This window comes from Plecotus auritus (assembly GCF_963455305.1).
Source record: "Plecotus auritus genome assembly, chromosome: 1".
NCBI classification, from domain to species: domain Eukaryota; kingdom Metazoa; phylum Chordata; class Mammalia; order Chiroptera; family Vespertilionidae; genus Plecotus; species Plecotus auritus.
The window spans coordinates 169716746-169737573 of NC_137770.1; the positions used below are offsets into that span (position 1 = coordinate 169716746).

At 39.4% G+C, this 20828-nt stretch overlaps 1 protein-coding gene across 9 annotated transcripts in view; it reads right to left on the reverse strand.

Annotated features, from left to right (window-relative positions):
• LOC308234469 (large ribosomal subunit protein eL34) overlaps nt 1–20828 on the reverse strand; it is a 31456-nt gene that overhangs the window by 1552 nt on the left and 9076 nt on the right. The window contains exons 1-5 of one of the 9 annotated variants that reach the window (XM_080642192.1): nt 8217–8515; nt 7152–7230; nt 6970–7069; nt 6542–6645; nt 4304–4486 (exon numbers count right to left, since the gene is read on the reverse strand). In XM_080642192.1, the coding sequence (XP_080498318.1) occupies nt 4402–4486; nt 6542–6645; nt 6970–7069; nt 7152–7216 (354 nt within the window). In that variant the 5' untranslated portion in view covers nt 7217–7230; nt 8217–8515 and the 3' untranslated portion in view covers nt 4304–4401. Of the gene's footprint in view, nt 1–4303; nt 4487–6541; nt 6646–6969; nt 7070–7151; nt 7275–8104; nt 8516–20828 lie in introns of those variants that run through there. The other 8 variants (XM_080642194.1, XM_080642195.1, XM_080642193.1 and 5 more) reach the window with 8 other exon arrangements.

Below are 20828 nucleotides of genomic sequence, written 5' to 3' on the forward strand. Positions count from 1 at the left end.
ATTCTTACACTGTTTAACAGCACTGAGTACTTTCCCTTTATGATTCTTATCCCAATGTGTGCAATTAAAAATGTATTTGTATCCTCACTTAACATAATCTCCCTTATGTACCAGGAGAGCAGGGAAGAGTCTGCTCTGTTGACAATTGTATTAATATATACCCAGAAGCAGTTTCTGGGAACACAGTAGTTTCTAATACATATTTATTGAGTTAATGAATGAAAGCTAAAGCAAATCAGAATGTAAATGTATGGCAAAAAACATTTATGTAATCATTCAAATTATCCAGAAACATTTAAGATTTACTCAGAAATATTGAGTAGCTGATATATTAGAAATCAGAAAGCACCTTTTGATCTAGAAATGTTGTGAATCTTACCCTCTAGAAAGAAAACTCTTGAAGATAGTCTGCTGATTTCCTGTGTAAATATTTCCAATTTCAAGGTACCAACCTGGCATCACTGAACACAGAGCTAGAGAGACACAATTGGCTCTGACAGCCAGGTTGAGCTGGCTCCCCACACCACGGGGCTTATTGGTAATAGCTAATAGTTATAAACCTTTAACCCAGCACCAAGTAATCTGACTCAGAAAAAAATAATCATATTCAGTCCTGCTTCACAATCTTACTCCAAAGACTGGTAGAGGTGTATGTCGTTTTATTGCAACTCACTTTGTTGCTTTCCATAAATACTGCTTTTTCTTTCAGTTTTTTTTTTTTTTTTTTTAACAAACTGAAGACTACACCAGCAAAAGGATTAGGACTTGCTGAAATCTCAGATGGTTAGCAATTTCTAGCAATAAAGTATTTTTAAGGTATTACTTTTTTAGACACAATGCTATTGTACACTTAACAGAGTTTAGTAGAACTTAAGTTTATATACACTGGGAAATCAAAAAGTTCATGTGACGCATTTTATTGTGCTATTTGCTTTGTTGTGGTGGTTGGGAACCAAACCCCCAATGTCTCCAAGATATGCCTGTTTGTGATTTCAGTTGGTATGATAAAATAGTTTGTAGTTAGAGCTGGATACAGCCCTATCAAAATTCTGTGAGCCAAGCCCTAAATCATTAGGGTAAACAGTGTATGCACTGCTGAAAATAAATTTGATTTATTTACTTAATTATATGGATGTTTTCTGCTTTTAAGGGTGAAAGACTACCCGCGCCACCTCCCCCCTTCCCCCCCCCCCCCCGCATCCTTCTAATGAAATTATAAGCAATTCAATGGAAGGAGAAACCACTGACTATATTCACTTATCTTCTTAGGAACCTGTCAAAAATACTTTGTCATCCACAGAACTGGACTCAATAAAAACTGTTTGTTTCTTTAAATCAAAACCTAGCGCAGTGCAGAATCCATTTTGGCCACTTGGACAGAGTTGGCACTATGTTCACACTAGTCTGTGGTTTTCCATATCTACACACACCAGTGAGGTGGAGAGGAATTAGCAGAGGGAGGAATGCAGAAGTGCGGCCTGTGGTCAATAACTAAGTGGCTAAACTAACACAGGTGAAGAAATGGTCACCAATCAGGCATATTTCACATCCTTAGTGTTATGGACATGAAACGTGGCAGTGCTGTTTCTGTTTCTCCAAAATTCTTATATTGGAATCTTAATCCCCAATGTATTAGGAAGTGGTGGCCTTTGGGAGGTAAGTCATGAGGTTGGAACCCTTATCAGGTTTTAGTGCCCTTGTAAGAGCAGAGACAAGAGAGCTTGTTTTTAGCCTGGCTAGTTTGCTCAGTGGTTAGAGGGTCAGCCCATGAACTGAAGGTCTCAGGTTTGATTCTGGTCAAGGGCCCATGCCTGGGTTGCAGGCTCAATCCCCAGTAGGGGGCGTGCAGGAGGCAGCCGATCAATGATTCTCTCAACATTGATGTTTCCATCTTTCTCCCTCTCTAAAATCAATAAAAATATATTTTAAAAAAATGCTCACAAGTGTTCAAATGGAGAAAAGTTAGAAATAATCCAGCCTAGCTGGTGTGCCTCAGTGGTTGAGCGTCGATCTATGAACCAGGTCATAGTTTGTGGGCTTGATCCCCTGTGGGGCATGCAGGAGGTAGCCAATTAATGGTTCTCTCTCATCACTGATGTTCTAGCTCTCTCTCCCTCTCTGAAGTCAATAAAAAAATAACTCAATTATTCAAAAGGGAATAATTATGGTACATTGATTTGATGACATACTCTGTTATAATTTTCCAAAAGAAACATGTTTACAGGGGTTAAGGGTAGAGAGAGGGTTCAAAGTTTATATATAAAGTATGCTTCCAATTTTGACTTAAAAATAATTATCTGCATACTGAAATTAAAGAGGATTTTTTTCATTCTAATTTTCCTATTTTCCAAATTGTCTACAAACATGTTTTTTAAGTGAAAACATTTCAAATTTAGAAAAGGTTCAACCATTTAATACATGAAGAATTCTTTGAAAAGTATGTGACTTCAATGCTTTAGTTTTCTCAAATTTCTAAGTTAACCCACTTATTTTGTTGAAACTTGATAGTCCTCACATTACAGCCTGTGTTGTCAAGTTGCTCTACAGAACTTTGTGTCATAAGAGCCCTGACATGCAAATGGAGGCTTTTCCTCCACAGCTATTACTTAAAGATGACATCTCAAACCTAGAAAAAATTAGTTTACAAAGCAATTAACTGAATTTAAATTTTAAGGCATTGTTTTGAGTGTTATTTTTAAAGAATCCATTTTTAGATTCTTGTAACACACTAGATGATCACAAAACAGGTCCATGTAGTATCTGTCGGCATCAGTCATGGAGAAATGAGATGCTACTCTACTTCAGAATCCAATGCTTTTCAATTATATCCCTATTAAAAACATTACCCAAAATAATTGTATTGCTCTGGCTGCTTAATTCGATTGGAAGACATTTGGGGAAAACTTGATGGATTGCAATCATCTGAGATGATGTTAATAGGGATCTCAGCTATCATCTCTTGTGCTCAAGTATTTATTGGAAGTACATTCAGTCTCAACTCCCTAAATACATGTGCAATTCTAATGGATAGTGTTACACAACTTGTGTGCCTCAGTGCTCTCATTTATAAAATGGGGATAATAAAGGTGTCACAGGGTTGTTGGGAAGACTAAATGAAGTGCTTTGAAGTGTCAGGCACAGGGCAAATAGGTGTTAGGTATCACTATGGAGATGCTACCAAGTTCAAATGACAGCCTAGCCAAAATTCTGTTCTGCAAAATGCTGATTAAAAATCATGTGTACCAAAGAAATTAGCTGGTAGTGTGGTTCAAGGCCAGATTTCTGCCCTTTTCCTTCTTTAGAAAAGGGCACTGACCAACTGGTGTGGCTCAGTGGTTGACCTTTGACCAGGTCCTGACTTGTCAGGGCACATGCCGGGGTTGTGGGCTCAATCCCCAGTAGGGGGCATGCAGGAGGCAGTTGAATGATGATTCTCATTGTTTATGTTTCCATCTTTCCCTCCCACTCTGCAATCAGTAAAAATATTTTTTAAGGGCACTGTCTATTATAAAAAGGAAATGTTTCTCTACACAAGACATCAGGCCATAATTGCAATGTCTAGAGAGGAAAAGGGTCAAAATGCACAGAATTCTCTAGCTACCAAGTTTCTAGATTTCTTGGTTTGTGCAACTGCGTAGGATTGGAAGACTGACATGACCTGAAAAAAATGGTCTTGGAGGACAATTCAAAGTTTATACTTGAATGGATGTCTGGTAGTCTCAGCACTGTAAGAATGAACTATTAAAATCTACAGTTTTGCATTGAGTTGTTTGAAACAGTATTACAGTTAAGAAAATACACGGTGAGACAAAAGTAGGTTTAGAGTTGTGAGCACATGAGTTTTCTTGTATTACTTTCCGTAGGAACAAATCTGTATACTAGGGTCTATTTATTTTAATATTCTGATCTGGATTATAAATCCAACATAAATCTAAATTTGAATTTCACTAGACCCATGACATTAAGTTTTGTACACAGGAGCTCATTTTTTGCTGATATACTTTCCAGTTCTCCAAAATAGACCAGTTAGAAAGTAAACTAAGAAAATAAGAGGGTGTAATGATGTAAGAATGCTTCCATTCTAAATAACTTTAAACACTGTGGTTTCTGCTCTATGAATTCTGATAAAGGAGCTACTATGAAAATGATCCAAGTGGTCTTCAAAGAAACATTCAGATATAAGGGCCACTCTTCTCAAATGGCCTTGTCTCGAGTTACCATAAAAAAAATTCTAGCAACCATTAACTTCCCCACTACTGTCATTTAGAAAAAGCAGAAATCTAGATATCACAGGGTCCCCAGATAACACACAGAAACAAAACCTATATATTAACAAATTACAAGATAAATAACAGAATGAGATTTTTGTTTTTATTACTCAAAAAAGCTTCATTTTTAAATTTATTTAGCTTTCTGACTCTGTGCTTGTGCCTTCAACACTTTCACAACGATTTTCTGCTCCTCAATAAGGAAAGCACGCTTGATCCTACAAAGGAAAATGTTAAATGAATATAGTTATACCCAAATAGCATTGATTTAACAAAGGCAAGAAAAAAGTACCTAAAAAGACTTAAAGCTATGAGGGAAGATACTCAAAGAAAATAAAACCCACAAGTACAAATTACAAACTGGTATTATATGGACAGACCCTTTCGGCTATGGTCTCCTTCCCACAGTAGTACTACCCTCCTCTTTGGAGTCATGGTAAACCGTAAAATCACCCACAGGAGCCAGCTCTCTGCCACTGTGTTAGCTTTCATTTAACGGCATTTCATTAGGATCCAGGACTAACGACATTACTTGATTTGAAAAACGTCTTAGAATGTTTTAACCACAATATTGAAAATTTCCAGTAAAAACAAAGAAAGGAATAATGTGCTAGGAACCAAAATGAAGGGGTACAAGATATTAGCAAGAGGTCCTTTATCAAGAGCAAAGATTCTAGACTAGAGCCTGACTGAAGCCTCCACCACCATTTACTAGCTGTGTGGTCTTGGGCAAGTTACCTTCTGTTGTAAAGCTCAGGAATAATTTCATACCTATTTCACAGGGTTTTTATAAAGGTTAAATTTGGAAGGACTTGCAATTTCTGTACTTAGAACCTCCATTTAGAGTCAAAGTAAATAAAAATATATATATATTTCAGAGAGAAAGGGAGGGTAGAGAGAGAAACAATGATGAGAATCATTGATCGGCCACCTCCTGCAGCATTGATAGAATTGATCAGCTGCATTCCTTGCCTACAATGCCCTTTCAACCCCTTATCCAACTTACTCATCAATCAAATTCCACCTTAAATTCTATTCTCAGATTGTCAGCCACTTGAAAGTAATTTCTCCTCTAAACTTCAGTAAGTCCTCCTGCATTTCATGGAAGTTATATTTATCATGTGTTTGTATTCCTCTACCGTGTCTTACCATCCCCTTACAAACTCGCTCCTAAAAGGCAAAATGAACTTGCAAAAGGTTTGGTGTCAAGATTTGGTTTAGAAATTTGACTACACCGCTTTACAGAACTATCTGAATCAAACTGGAGGCAAACTATTCTTCTGAACCAACTTCTTCACTTGTGACGACCCATCACCTCTACCACTTAAGTCTTTGGAAACAATTTAATGTTAATACAGTCAGTGGGGTTAAGGGTAAGGATCTCAATAAAGCCTGTTAGAAATGCTGGTGTTGCCTCTTATCAGCTATGTGAATTAAGCAATAAGTCTTGGTTTCTTCACAAAAAGATGGTAACAGAAACACTTCCCTGATGAACTAGCAACAGTCTTTTATCATAAAAATGCTGCGTAAAAGTTACCATCATAAACTCCACTGCGTCCACTCCTGTCTACGCCACTTTCACATATCCGAAAGACCTAGCCTTCTACCTAAAACCCTCTCCCACCCAGCCTTCTGGTCTTAAAAGAGGTGTCATTTCATTAGCCTTCACACAGTAGAGAAACTGTTCTAAGCATCCACCTCTTGCTGATTGATTTCGTTATCCATCCTGCTGCATTTGTTTCTAGCACAACAAAGGTTTCCCTGCCCTCCTCAAACCCCACCAATGCCCACATTTTTAAGGATCAAGCTAAAAACCATCCTTCCTGATCTGTGACTTTTCTTGTCTACCACCTCCCACTATTCTCTGCTCCAGCCACATCAGAAGTATATACATCTATTTTGTTCCTACTTTTTAAAAAATCCTCACCCAAGGATATATTTATTGATTTGAGAGAAACAACACTTTCTACTCTCCATCTATCTTAATGTCTAAACAGTTTCTTACCTTCCTCCCCTACAAAATCAAGGTCATTTTAATTTCTACACCTAGCATAAAGATGGCCCCAAATCCTCAATTATTTTGAACTAGTATCATTTATTATTTTGTACTTCCCCAATTATCCTTAGTCTAGGAAGGATCCTAAAGTAGGATCCTTTTCGTTTAAATAAGTTATTTTTTTCACCAGTCTTCTAGTAATGATCAGCATGCAGTGTAACGGACAGACCCACACACTTGTTTAAGAAAGCCCATTTGATTTAGGAGTTGTATTTACCTGTCACGGACACATTTAGCACACATGGATCCACCATAGGCCCTGCTGACGTGTTTTTTCGTTTTAGACAACCTCATTAGAACTTTAGGCCTCACAGCACGAACCTGCGTAAAGAAAATGTTGAGGTTATTTCATGATGCTTTTACAGGAACAGAAATTGTGCTAGATTTTTCTTAATAGGTTGTAAGTGCAAACATTAAACTAGGTTACACAGGGAAATGGTGTACTGATTTATAGAAGTGAATAGCATTTCAGTGTATCTGTCAATGGCTTTAAAAGAAAATCTACATTCTTGACAGGTGTGGATTATGGATGTTTAGAAATTCTCACCACTCCTAGAGTGTCCTCTCCTTCACCGTTCCCATAGTGAGAAATTAATGCTCAAAACTTCAACCTGTTAACTTATTCATAACAAAAAGCTCACTTACTCCTCGAAGTCGGCCTGGGCACACACCACATGCAGATTTTGGTGCTTTCCCAACCTTCTTGGTGTAAAGGTAAACAATTCTATTACCAGGGGTTCGGGACCTAGAAAGTGAGAAAATAGACCATGGCTCAGCATTTAGCAGAGTAAATGACAACGTGTATTTTAAATTTTAGAAATACTTACAGTCTAGTTTTGTTAGAGGCTGTATTGTAGGACAGCCTCCGACGGTATGTCAAACGCTGGACCATGGTGAATACCTAAACTAAGAAGAGTAGAATAAAATTGCATTGCAGAGATAATTCACACCTTAAAAAAAAAAAAAACGGCATCGCATAATTTATACATTATCCGTATTTATTCATATACATAGCATCCCTAATTAAGGTACCTTATGAAAGGGGCCCACTTTAAAAAGCTACTTATATTAGCCTGGCACATAGATGCTCAGAGTTCAGTGTCTTGCCTGAAAGCTAAGTGCCATTTAACACTAATTTTGGCATTATAAGGAAATCGCTTACAGTTATGTACATGAATGACTTAATATTTCAGTGAACATGAAAGCATAAGCAAGGCTTGAATCAACCTCATTTTTTTATCCCAAACTTTGTAACCACTTCTCCGCAGCCATGTTGTTATCTGAAAACTGCCTGCAGTTATTATTCCACGCTCCTTTCTGACATCACTCTAAACCACAACTGTCAGACCCCAAAACCGACACGGAAGGCCAATGCGAGTGTCCCATCTCATCAGCCACTATTCGCGTTTGCACCTCCGAAACCACCACAGAAAACGTCCCTATTAACACGTTTTTCTCTTCCTTGCTATAGGCCTTGGGAAAGAAAATATTTTTTGAAACGACATGCCGGTCGTCCGCCCTCCCAAAGCCCGAGAACACAGCAGGAGCGGTGTTAAAAATGTCGGCGCAAGATACGAAGATGCTCCGCTGTTTCCCAGAGTCTCAACTAGAGGGAATACACCTCGTCTATCTCCAAACGCCGGCCTTCAAAGGAGGCAAGTACCGGGCGGTGAACTCCAACCACTCCCGGCTCCGGACGAGAGGTCCGGATCAAGGGGTGTCTGGAGCTAAACGCCAGGGACTTGCTCACCACCAACCAGCCTTCCTCCGAGACCCTTACCCCCACGACGGCTCAAAACACTGCGACTGACAGACCCCGGATCCCGCAACTCCCTGGATGGCAGCCGATTGTAAAGGGAGTAACCACAGGGAGAACGAAAAAGCACCCATACCTGAAGTCACCGTCCCCGGAAGAGGAAAAGGAAAGCGCTTGCGAGTTCAAAGGTCAACAAATCGACTGCGCAGGACAGGAAGTTACGTCAACCAGGGGCGTGGTGGATAGAGTGCCGCTCAGTTGTACGGATATTATGCAGCTTCCCTACGTAGGCGGAGATGCCAAGCGCCGCCACGTTGTACGGCAACCGACGTGCCTCGCCTCCGTGGACGGGGCGTGCGCTACAGCTGTCCCCCAACACCGCCACTCAAAGATCTTTGGGAATTGTTGTAGAAACGAATGCTAACGACGGAAGAGCTGCGAAGGGCAAAAGTGCCACAAAATTAACATTTTTCGTTCCTACGGGCACTGCCACACATTTAATCTAAAGAGGGCCAGCTTTATCCCCAACCGGTTTGGCTCAGTGGATAGAACGTCGGCCTGTGGACTGAGGAGTCCCGGGTTCGATTTTGATCAAGGGCATGTACCTTGGTTGCGGGCACATCCCCAGTAGGAGGTGTGCAGGAGGCAGCTGATAGATGTTTCTAACTTTCTATCCCTCTCCCTTCCTCTCTGTAAAAAATCAATAAAATATATTTTAAAAAAATAAATAAAGAGGGCCAGCTTTGGACCTAGACCTGGGTTCGAATTCCAATTCTGACACTACTTATTAGGTGGCTTTTGAGGAGTTACTATCTCTTTATTTTAAATTTAATTTATTTTTAATCCTCAACTGAGGATATGTTTTTCATTTGTTCTAGAGAGAGAAAGAGAGGGAGAGAGAGAAACTTGTGAGAGGGAAACACCACCTGTTGCCTCACGCACGCGTATCAACAGGGATCCAAGCGGCAACTGGGTATCCAACCCGGGACCCTTCCGTGCACAGGATGGTGGCCCAACCACTGAGCTAACAGCCAGGGCAAGGAGTTACTATCTTCAACTTTCCCTTCTCTTTCCTTGCCATTCAAAGCACAAGCTTCACAAATTGTAATTTTAACTCAGTATCTGCTAATTATTAGCTGTGTTACTTTGGGCAAGTTCTTAAGTCTCTAAAAGATATTAGTAATTACCTTGTAGAGTTATGTCATGACCAAGGGCATCATGAAGTCAAAGTAATATCTTCACCAAAACACATGCTTTACAATGTTCATAGCAGCACTATGAGCCAAAACTTGGAAACTACCCAGTGTCCCTGAAGAGAATAGCAATATGTTTGCTCATTGGAAATTTACATAGCAATAAGAATAAAAAATAATATAGATGAATCTTACAAACATAAGGTTGAGCAAATAAAACTATGTGCAAATATTTTTCATTTATATAAAAAAGGAAATTTGACAAAATGTAGCTATGGGTAAAAGAATAATAGTTAACCTTGGAAAAAGGGAAAGGGACCGAAGGAGGCATAAAGAGGACATATTTGGAGGGCTGATACAATTACCTTGATCTAGGTGTGTTCAATCTGTGAAAATTTATTGAGCTGTATATGTATTCCATATGTGAAATTTTATATCACTGCTTCAAATAAATATTAGAAAATCCAAGAGAATCTTCACACAAATTACTAATTTAATAGAAAAATTTATCAAGATGGCTAAAAGTAAAATTAATATACAATTGCATTTCTATATATCAGCAATAAAATACTAGAATATATCATTTTTAAGTATAAATAAAAATATATAGTTTAAATACCATTCACAATAGAATCAGAAAATGTGAAGTACCTAGATATTAATCTAACAAAAGGCATGCAAATCTCAAAGAAAAATTATAAAACTTTATTAAGTATTAAAGAAGTCTTATATTCATATTTATAAAAATTTCATATCATAAAAATGTCAATTCTCCTCTAAATGATCCATACATCCAAGAGAAATGCAAACAAAACTCAGAATAGCTGACTCTAAAATGTATCTGGAAGAGAAAAAGGTCAAGAATTTCTCTTCTGAAAAAGAAGGAAAGAGTGCATATTTGCCCTTCCAGCATTTAAGATTTGCTAAAGAATTCCGATTGTAGAACTGATAAAGAAAAGACAGTGGAATAGAACAGAGAACCACATACAGACCCATACATGTATGGGATTGAGTACATATCAGATTGGCAGGGGAAGGAGAGATTATATAGTGAATGAAGTTGGAAAAAATACGATTATGCAAACGGAAAGAAAGAAAATTTATCCCTAACTCACTCTATACATAAAAATCAACCCTAAATGAGTCAATAAGGAGACTTTAAATAATTAGAAAATATAGGTGAATATCTTATAGAATTTAGAGCAGGAAAGGATTTTTTCAAATGAGATGCAAGAAGCACAACTTAGAAAAGATAAATTTGACATTAAAATTAATAACTTTTATGAACCTCAAAGCTTCCCAGTTCAAGCCAGAAAAAATTGTGAGGTAGGTTCATCTTATTTCAATTTTATAAAAGTTTGTAAAATATTTAGTAAGTGTACACAGAAATAAATGAACAGAGAACTGAAAGAGAGAAAGATTAATAAAAACAAGCGAGGTTCTTTGAAATGTTTAATGAGATCACCACATCTCTAGCAGGACAGATCAAGAAAAAATGCAAATACAGATAGAAAGAGAAGAAAAGTCACATTTCAGAACTGGGTTAAGTATAATAATGGCAAACTGTGATAGTGAGACCACTGTTCTTATCTCCTGGAGTAGAGGGGAAAACAGAAAGACAGGTAAACTAAGTTACAGTGTACTAAGGGCTCCCATCTCCTGTTGTATTCATCTACCCAGCAAAGCCTCTCTAGAAATAGAGAATATATTGCAAGTAAATGCATTCTTTTGTTCATTCATTCAAAAACCACATTTGGCCCTGGCCAGTGTGGCTCAGTTGGTTGTGTGGCTCAGTTGGTTGGACATTGTCCCATGCACTAAGTTGCTGGCTCGATTCTGGTCAGGGTACATGCCTGGGTTGCAGGCTCAATCACCCGTAGGAGTCGTGTAGGAGGCAGCTGATAGATAGTACACTCTCACATTGATGCTTTTCTCTTCTCCCTGACTCCCTCTCTAAAAATCAAACTATTCTTTTAAAAAACAATGATAAACAAACAAACAAAAATGCATTTGGCTCTCTAACCCAGCCTCCATCTCAATGCCTGGTACAGAGATGAAAGGAATTCCAGAGGACAAAAAGTGAAGGACTGTGAAGGAGGGAAGTAACTCATGACTTGGTCAAGAGAGAAGCAGCTATTTGAGAGTCAGCAAAGGCAAGGATATAACCAGAGCCTTCCATCTGGTGTGGTGACAAAGATGACAGGGAGGTGAAGCATGATGGCATTAACAGGCTGCCCTGGTGTCTACCCTCACTCACTTGCCTACTTTCCCACAACAGTGGCACTGGAAAACCAGGAAGGAAACTTAAGTGACTACAGGGATGCTCTATTCAAATCCTCGCTGTGGGTCAGTGCGGCTGGCTCACAGCTGCCTTCCTCACTGGATGTTGCCATGGAATGTTTGATGTGGGAGCACAAACGCCTGCTCTCTTGCCTGTTTGGGACAACTATGAAGAACCATCCTAAATCCAGACCTCCCTGTTGGAAAAGCTGAAGCCTCAGCTGCAACCACATTGTGGGTCCCCTGATCCTACCTTCCTCACTTCCTTACAGGTGTATTTTTTTAAAAGCACTCCCCAATACACCACCGTGCAACTCTCAGTATCCAGGGAGCCTATCTAAAAGCTTAAAGGATCTTTTTAGCATTCCTCCATAGAGCCCGGGCAGTGTTCTTCACTTATTTGGAGGCCATGAGCCCCTTTGACAATACAATGAAAGCTAAACACCCTCTTCTCAGAAAAATACCCATAGGCACTTGCTGTAAACTTTGACATACCATTTTAGAGAATATTTTTCTTCCTCTCATCTTTAAGACCCAGTTCAAACTTTACCACCCATATGAAGCCTCAAGTAGTTTTTTGTATATAAGCATAATATTAGCCACCATTTATTGAGCACTTACTTTCTACAGGACGTGTGCTAGGTACTAGTAATGTAGGCATTTCAGTTGGATATACAGGTATAACTAGAAGTAGAATTGATGGGTGATAGAGTATATGTGGTAGGCAGAAGGCAACAAATTTTAAGATGGCCCCCATGACTTCCGTCCCATGGGGATACTCTCATAATTATGTTATATGGCAAAAGGGATTTTGAAGATGTAACTCAGGTTACCAATCAATTGACCACAAATGAAGCCAAAATTAAAATTAGGCTGAAGGAATATGATGTGGACACCAACAGCTTCTACTGTGCTAAATATAGAATTCAAGGTTGGTGGTTATTTTTTTTCTTTCAATACTTTGAGAAAATACCACTCTTGTATTTTGGCTTCTGTTGAGAAGTTAAATTATTTTCATTTTTACTCCTTTAAAGGGAACTTGTCTTTTTTTTTTTTTTTCTGGCTGTCTTTTGCAACATTTTCTCTTTAGGTTTGGTTTCCATTAATTTAACTATGATGTATTTAGGAGTTTTTATCTTTTTATTTATTATATGGAGTTAATAGGGTCTTTCATATCTGTATCTTGATATTTTTCAGAAGTTTTAGAAAATTGTCAGCCATTACCTGTTTAAATATTACTTCTGTCTGATTCTCTTCTCTTCTTCTGGGACTCTAGTTACATGCTATATTATCACGATATCTCTAAGTCTCTTCTGGTTATCAGTTGCTGTATAACAAATCATCTCAAACTTAGTGGCATAAAATAACAAACATTTTATTATGCTCGTGGATTCCATGGGTAAAGAATTTTTATAGAACATAGTGGGAGTGGTTTGTAGTTGCCACATGATGACTGGTGCCTCAACAGGGGGGTGACTTGAACAGCTAGAGACAGGAATCATCTGAAAGCTTTTTTATTCTTAGTGCCTGGGTTGTAATACCTTGAAGGCTAGGCTCAGTCTGAGACTGTTAAACAGAGCATCCATACATGGCATCTCCATGGGGCTTAGACTTCTCACATATGGCAGCTGGGTTCTGAGAGGGACTTACTCAAAAGGAAGCATCTAGAAAACAAGTATTGTAAGAGAACCAGCAAAAGCATCACGGCCTTTTATGATCTAGCTTTGGAAGTTACATGGCATCATTTCTACCATATTCTGTTAGTCAAAGCTGTCACAAGCCCACCTAGCTTCAAAGGCAGTGGACATATTGCCTCACCTCTTGTTGGATAGAGTGTCAGTGATTTTAGGATTATATTTTAAAGCCACCACACCTCCTGCTCTTTCTTTAATGTTTTCCATCCTTTTGTTTTTCCATGATTTTGTTTTCTGACCTGTCTTCCACTTCACTAATTCTCTCTTCAGCATATTTAATGTGCTATTATAAACATCCAGTGAGTTAACATCAATTATTCTAAGATTTCATTTTTTTACCTTTCCCCATTCTATGCTGAAATTTTCAGTCTTGACTTTTATTTACTTGAGTGCTTGAGTATATTTAGCATAAATACTTTTAAGATTTTGTGACTAATAACTCCATTATCTAAATTCCCCAAGTAAGTCTTCCTATTGTCTGATATATCTCCTGGTTTTTATTGTCTCCTCACATGCCTGCTTTTTATAGATTTTAGGTTATTTTGTATGAAAAGTTACCAGATCATTTTAGAACTTCCATATCTACTCTTATACAAATTTTAGATTCAGCTTGTTTATTTCCAGACAAAAAATCGTTGGCATTTTTATTGTGTTAAATTTATATATTAACTTGAGGACGGTTGACTTCTTCAAGATGTTGAGTCATCCTGCCCAAGAACATGTGATATCTTTCTACTTATTCATCTCCATTTAAATTTATATAAGTTTTGTATATTTCTTATTAAGTTTAGTTCTATGTATTTTATCCATTTGATTTCTAATATAAATAACTTTTTCTTTTCCATTACTCCATTTAATTGTGCTCTTTTTACTGAAAGCTATGAATTTTTGTTTATTAATTTATATACTGCTATCTTACTGAATTTTCTTGTTATTGATATTTAATTTTTTATTGATTTGGGGAAAGTTTCCAGATATATTAACCAGGTATATTACCTCTTTCTTTGTATTTCCTATGCCTTTGTCAAATTCCATTGGTTGATACGTCAATCACAATCTATACTAATAAAAGGGTAATATGCTAATTAGACTGGATAGACCGGATGTCTTCCGGACGTCCTTCTGGACAAAGCCACGGTGGTGGGGGCTGAAGCAGAGTGGTTAGGGGTCATCAGGCTGACAGGGGAGCAGTTAGGGGCATCATGCAGGCAGGCAGAGGCGGTTAGGGGCAATCAGGCAGGCAGGCAGAGGCAGTTAGGGGCGATCAGGTAGGCAGATAGAGGTGGTTAGGGGCGATCAGGCAGGCAGGCAGACAGAGGCAGTTAGGGGCGATCAGGCAGGCAGGCAGAGGGGTTAGGGGTGATCAGGCAGGCAGGCAGGTGAGCGGTTAGGAGCCAGCAGTCCCTGATTGTGAGAGGGATGTCCGACTGCCGGCAATCGGACACCCCCCCAAGGGGTTCTGCATTGGAGAGGGTGCAGGCTGGGCTGAGGGCCCCCCCCCCATGCACGAATTTCATGCACTGGGCCTCTAGTATTAAATAACATTGTAGACTCGGGGCCCAGTGCATGAATTCATGCACCTTGAAAGGAACTGTGGGCTGCGAGGCTGCGGTTAGCACAGAGGTGGGTCTCGGCCCATCCTCTGTGCCCCCACCTGGCCCCTCCCGCCACAGCCCCAGGTCCCCTGACTGCTGGCAACCCCACTCCCGCCGCCGCACTCCCACACGCTGACGTCGCCAGCCCCACTTGCACCAGCTGACTGTGCGGAGTGATTGGTGCCTGCACCAGCAGTGGGTGTGAGTGGGGCCGGTGCTGTCAGTGGGTGTGAGCAGTGGCTGCTGCCCCGATTGCCCCTAAGGAGCAGGAGGAGGTGGAGATGCCCTGAGGGGCAATTGGGGCTGCAGTCACCATTTGTACCTGCAGATGGCGCTGAGTGGTCAGGGCTGGTGCTGGGTGCTGGCAGCAAGTGTGAGAATTGGGCGGGACTGCAGTGTGCGGGAGCAAAGAATTTTCAATAACCACCAGAAGCTTGCCCCAATGATAGCGACTGGCACCCTGCCTTGGTCTGGCACGCCCGCACACCTGCTCCACCATCCCACCATGGCCGACACCCGCCATGTTCCATGCTCTGCCACCTGCTGCCAATACCTGCCATGTTCTGTACGTTTCCCCTGGTGGTCAGTGCATGTCATAGCAACTGGTTGTTTGGTTGTTCCACTGTTCGGTCTATTTGCATATTAGGGTTTTATATATTTAGATAATGGGCATTTCTGCCTTGTTTTTGACTAGCAAGAAAGCATCCAGTGTTCCTCCACTAAGCCATATGCTAAGGAAATGGCTAGTGGTACACTGAAAACTATAAGACATTGATTAAAAAAATTAAAGAAGATATAAATAATGAAAAGATAGTCCATGTTATGGATTAGAAGAATAAATATTGTTAAAATGTCCCATACCCAAAGCAATATACAGGTTCAATGCAACCCCTATTAAATTTGCAATGGCATTTTTCACAAAAATAGAACAAACTTTTCTAAATTTTGTATGAAACCACAAAAGACCCCAAATAGCCAAAGCAATCTTGAGAAATATTAGTAAAAACAAACCTGGGGGCACCACAGTCCCTGATTTTAAACTATATTACAAAACTTTAGTAATCAAACAGTATGATATTAGCATAAAACAGACACCGAGATCAGTGAAATAGAATAGAGAGCCCTGAATAAGCCTAGGAATATATGGTCAATTAATTTACTACAAAGGAGCCAAGAATATAGAATGGGGAAAGGACAGTGTCTTCAGTAAATAGTATTGGGAAAACTGGACAACAGCATGCAAAAGAATGAAATTGTACCACTATCTTACACCATACACAAAAATTAACTCCAAATGGATTTGAGACTTGCATATAAGATGAGGGTTCATAAAAGTTCTAGAAGAAAACATAGGCAGTAAGCTCCTAGACATCAGTTTTGGCAATAATTGTTTGGATTTTACACCAAAGCAAAGGCAGCAAAAGCAAAATAAACAAGTGGAACTACATCATACTAAGGCTTCTGCACAGCAAAGGAGACCATCAACAAAAGATAAGGCCAGTTACTGAATGGAAGAAAATACTTGTAAATCATATATCTGATAAAAGGTTAATATCCAAAATAAATAAAAGAACTCATATAGCAAACAAACAAACAAACAAAAACCAACAGACCAATCAAAAAATGGGCAGGGGATCTGAATAGACATTTTTCTAAAGACATATAGCTCGGCTGGAGTGGCTCAGTAATTGAGGGTTTGATTCCCAGTCAGGGCAAATCATCTCTCTCTCTCTCTCTCTCTCTCTCTCTCTCTCTCTCTCTCTTTCTCTCTTTCCCTCTGTCCCTCTCCCCCCTCTCTCTTTTTCTCCCTCCCTTCCTCTCTGAAATCAATAAAAAATATTTTTTTTAAAAAGAAGATATACCGAATTTTTCCAAAGAAGACATACAGATGGCATACAGGTTTATGAAAAGATAATCAGGGATATGCAAATCAAAATGACATTGAGATATCACCCCGTATCTGTTAGAATGGCTATTATAAAAAAGACTAGAGGCCCGGTGCATGAAAATTCATGCACTGGAGGGGGGTCCCTCAGCCCAGCCTGCCCCCTCTCATAGTCTGGGCGCCTTCAGGGGCAGGAGGTGACCCAGCGATCAGGGGAAGGCAACGCCCCCATCACACCTCTGCTGCTGCCACTGCTGCCAGTGCAAGCCTCAGCTGGCCCTGGTTACCTGAGCCTCAGGTGGCCAGGCAGCTGCCATCCAAGGCTTGCCTGTGCTTCAGGCTGGCCCTGGGCAGCTGGGGGGCTGAAGGGACTTGGGGACTCTGGAGGTAGGTGCGGGTGGGTCCAGCTGAAGGGACTTGAGGACTCTGGAGGTAGGTGCGGGCGGGTAGGTGCAAGCGGGTCCTGGGGGCGGGTCCGGCCATGTTGCACGCCTGCCACTCTGACGGGCTGAGGGGACTGGGTGCTGCCATCTTGTGGCTGTGGGTGCCACCATCTTTGAGGGTGTGACAGTCAATTAGCATATTCCCTCCTTATTGGCTGTGGGTGCTGCCATCTTTGTGAGTGCGTGATGGTCAATTAGCATATTCCCTCTTTATTAGATAGGACAAGGAACAACAAGTGTTGGTGAGGATGTGGAAAATGAAGGCTTTGTGAACTTTTGGTGAGAAAGTAAATTGGTTCACCCACTATAAAAAACGGTATGGAGGTTTCTCAAAACTTAAAAATAGAACTACCATGTGATCCAGTAATTCCACTTCTGTCATCACTTAATGCCATTAATAGGTTCTTGGAACTGCAGCTTCTCATCAATGTTATAACAAAACAATGTTGTATGAAATGACCTGCTATGTTTATTCAAAGAAAATGAAAAAAAATGTGAAAAGATATGTGTACCCCCATATTCATGCAGCATTGTGAGCATGGGGTTACATATATCCCTTTTGAACATACTGTATATTTATTATGTTCATTATATGTTGTCTGTCTCCATTAGAAGTATTCTCCACATAGGGAATTCGGTCCTTTAAAAAGTTATTTTGACTGATATATTTTCAATGTCTATAGCAGAGCCTAGCACATAGAAACACTAAAAAACATCTCTTTTAAGTGAATGATTGAGATTGGAGCCTATCAAGGAATGGTGAGAGGGAGCATTTGCACTGGAGCCACCTCTCCAAAAAAATCTTGAAGTTCAGGATTTTAACATTATTTCTAGATGAGGTTGTATTTACAGTCATTGAGACACAGGGCAATGACTGAAATACTTTCATTGTAGAACCTGTACCCTCTGTTCCAGTAGTGGGTGTCACAGCCTGTGGTGCTCCATGAAGCAAAGCATTTTGTTAATCCGGTGATTATTTGTGAATAGCTCGATGATAGTACACTGCATTTTGTGTGTTAAAAGCATTACTTGGTTCAATACAAACATTTAAAATATGTCTCCGTTTTCAAGTTTATACAGAAACCTCCAGAAAAGTAGCGGAGTGGCCCAACCGTTTGCAGCCTCTGAGAGGCCTGATGGAGACCGACTGCTCACCTTCCACTGCAGCTCCGGGTCTCCTCCTGAACCACCACTGAGCGCTTTTCTCAGCGTGTCGCCTGCATCTTTAATAGATTTGCTAGTTTGAGCTGAAATTTGGAGATAATTTTTGCTACAGAGAGTTAAAATACCAGAGCACTTTAACCACTTTAAAATTTAGAAATAGGAATTTGAGACAAATTAGATTTCTCTAATAGAAATGATCTGAGCCTAAAGCCCTGAAGCGGAGTATGGAAACCAATTAACTTGAATTTAAATAATCATGTCTTAAATAGCAAATGAACCAAGTTCTATTGTTAAAGAACAACTGTATTAAATCCCTGAAAGGTTGGCTTGCAGTGGTTTCATGTCTTACTAACGAAATAAGTTTCTCTTGGTCACTATGACCTCTGTTGTCTAACTGGGCATTGTTGTTGAGAATAGAGGAGGGGAAATTTGAGAGATCAAAGATGGAATAATTGTGTGAAATTCCCATTGACGTTTCTATTGTTAGTAACTTTTTTTTAAAAGCAACAAACAAACAAGTTAATAATTTTATTCCTAGGAAAAAATAGTACAAGAAAATGTGAGAAAAGTTTATTTTCTTATTCTAAAACTTGTATGCAGTATATAATGTGATTTTCTGTTTGTACTTGCTATTTAAAAATAATGTATTTATGATGACTGAGATTATTATTTATAACTATAATGACTACATTTCAGCCAATGTCTGTAAATATTAAGGCAACCACCAACAATGTATTAATAAGGTATAAATTGTGCTAAAATCAGGCACTGGATTAAAGCCTGGAGATGTATTTTGGTTGAGTTTATGTAATAGAGTAGAAGGAACATGAGTTTGGCAAACAGTTTAAAGCCAGACCATGGAAGGCTTTGAATGCTATACTCAGCCCTGGCCGGTTTTTCAGTGGTTAGAGCGTTGGCCCTCGGACCAAAGGGTTGTGGGTTCGATTCCTGGTCAAGGGCACATATCTCGGTTGCATGTTCAATTCCCGGCCCTGGTAGGGGCGCGTGTGGGAGGCACCCTATTGATGTGCCTCTCTCACATCGATGTTTCTCTCTCTCTCTTCCACTCTGTCTGAAAAGCAATGATATATAAATAAATAAATAAATAAATAAATAAATAAATAATAAATAAAATAAATGCTATACTCAAAGGCTTAAACCCTTCTACTCATGCCTTTTCTATGTCTTTGTCCTCATGTGGTACCTTAGTGACCTTAGGAAAGCAAGTTAACTTTGCTGAGACTGTCTCCTTGTCTGTAATATGGGGATAATAATACAGATATGCTGGGAGAAATAACAGAGGTAAAGCTTGTGACTGAGGCTGGCACTCAGTGGAAGCTTAATAACTATTGGCCTTAGTATTGTTTTCTAGAAATGAAACGCTGCTTTCTGCTCTCCCTTCTTAACCAGTTTTGTACATCATTGTCACATCTTGTGCTTACTAATTGATAATTTGCTGTGTTCGAGGGAGAACCTTTTTTATTTCCTTGTGATATATTTTGGAAGAAGTCTAATAAAACTATAGAATTCACCAAAATGGAAAATAGCATGGGTTGACAGAAAAGGGTAGAAAGAGTTAAAAGGGTTAATACATCCAAGTCTTGACTTTCTGGAGATACTTTTTTCTTCAAAACATAGCTACTGCCTTTGCCACGTGACCTGTGCCTTGTTCCAATTATTTATACAAATCAAGACAGCTTTTTTCCTGTGAAGGACTTGGTGAAATGATGCTATAGAAAAATCCACTGCATTTCCATATTGCTTGATCAACAGCTTCACTATTTTGCAGCAAGAGGAAAAGAATTTTGCAGATTGCTCCTCCACTCCCACAGAGAAAGTATACACTATCAGGTTTGTATTGAAACTTTTTCTTCCACCATATCATAACCCCATACGAAAGAGAATTAAAATCCCGTTATTTTAATTTCTATCTAGCCACAAGATAAGTAAAGTTATCCTTGCAATTCTAATTAAGTGGGATGATTGACTAAGGTAGCACATCAAAGAAGAGGAGTGAATATGGTAAGTCAAAGACTTATTAATTAGTCTGCGTGGAAGAAATTCCAGGGATGTCAAGCTGAGCCTGCTGCAAGGAGAAAAAAAGCAGACAAGAAAACGTTTGCTTCTTTGAAGTTAGGAACTGAGATAGTGATGGAGGTAATTGTGTCTGACTGGATCCAGTAATGAAGAGCTGTAAATCAGACCTCAACATCGAAGGAAAGATTCAAGTAATGAATGTGGCTACCCCCCCTCTCCCCACTGTGAAGAAACAGAACGCAGAGCGCACTAATTGACCCAGCCTATTTCCCAGTAGTTCTCTGTTATTATTTATTAATTTTTAATTTCTGAATTATTTACATCCTGGGAAATTATTCTTGACAGCCTGTTAGGCATGCCCAAGTTAATGGAGGATGAAAGGACCGGTACCAGAATTCGCAGGGATGTAGTCACAGGCTACTGGATTTAATGATTTTGGAAAGAAAAATTGATTTCA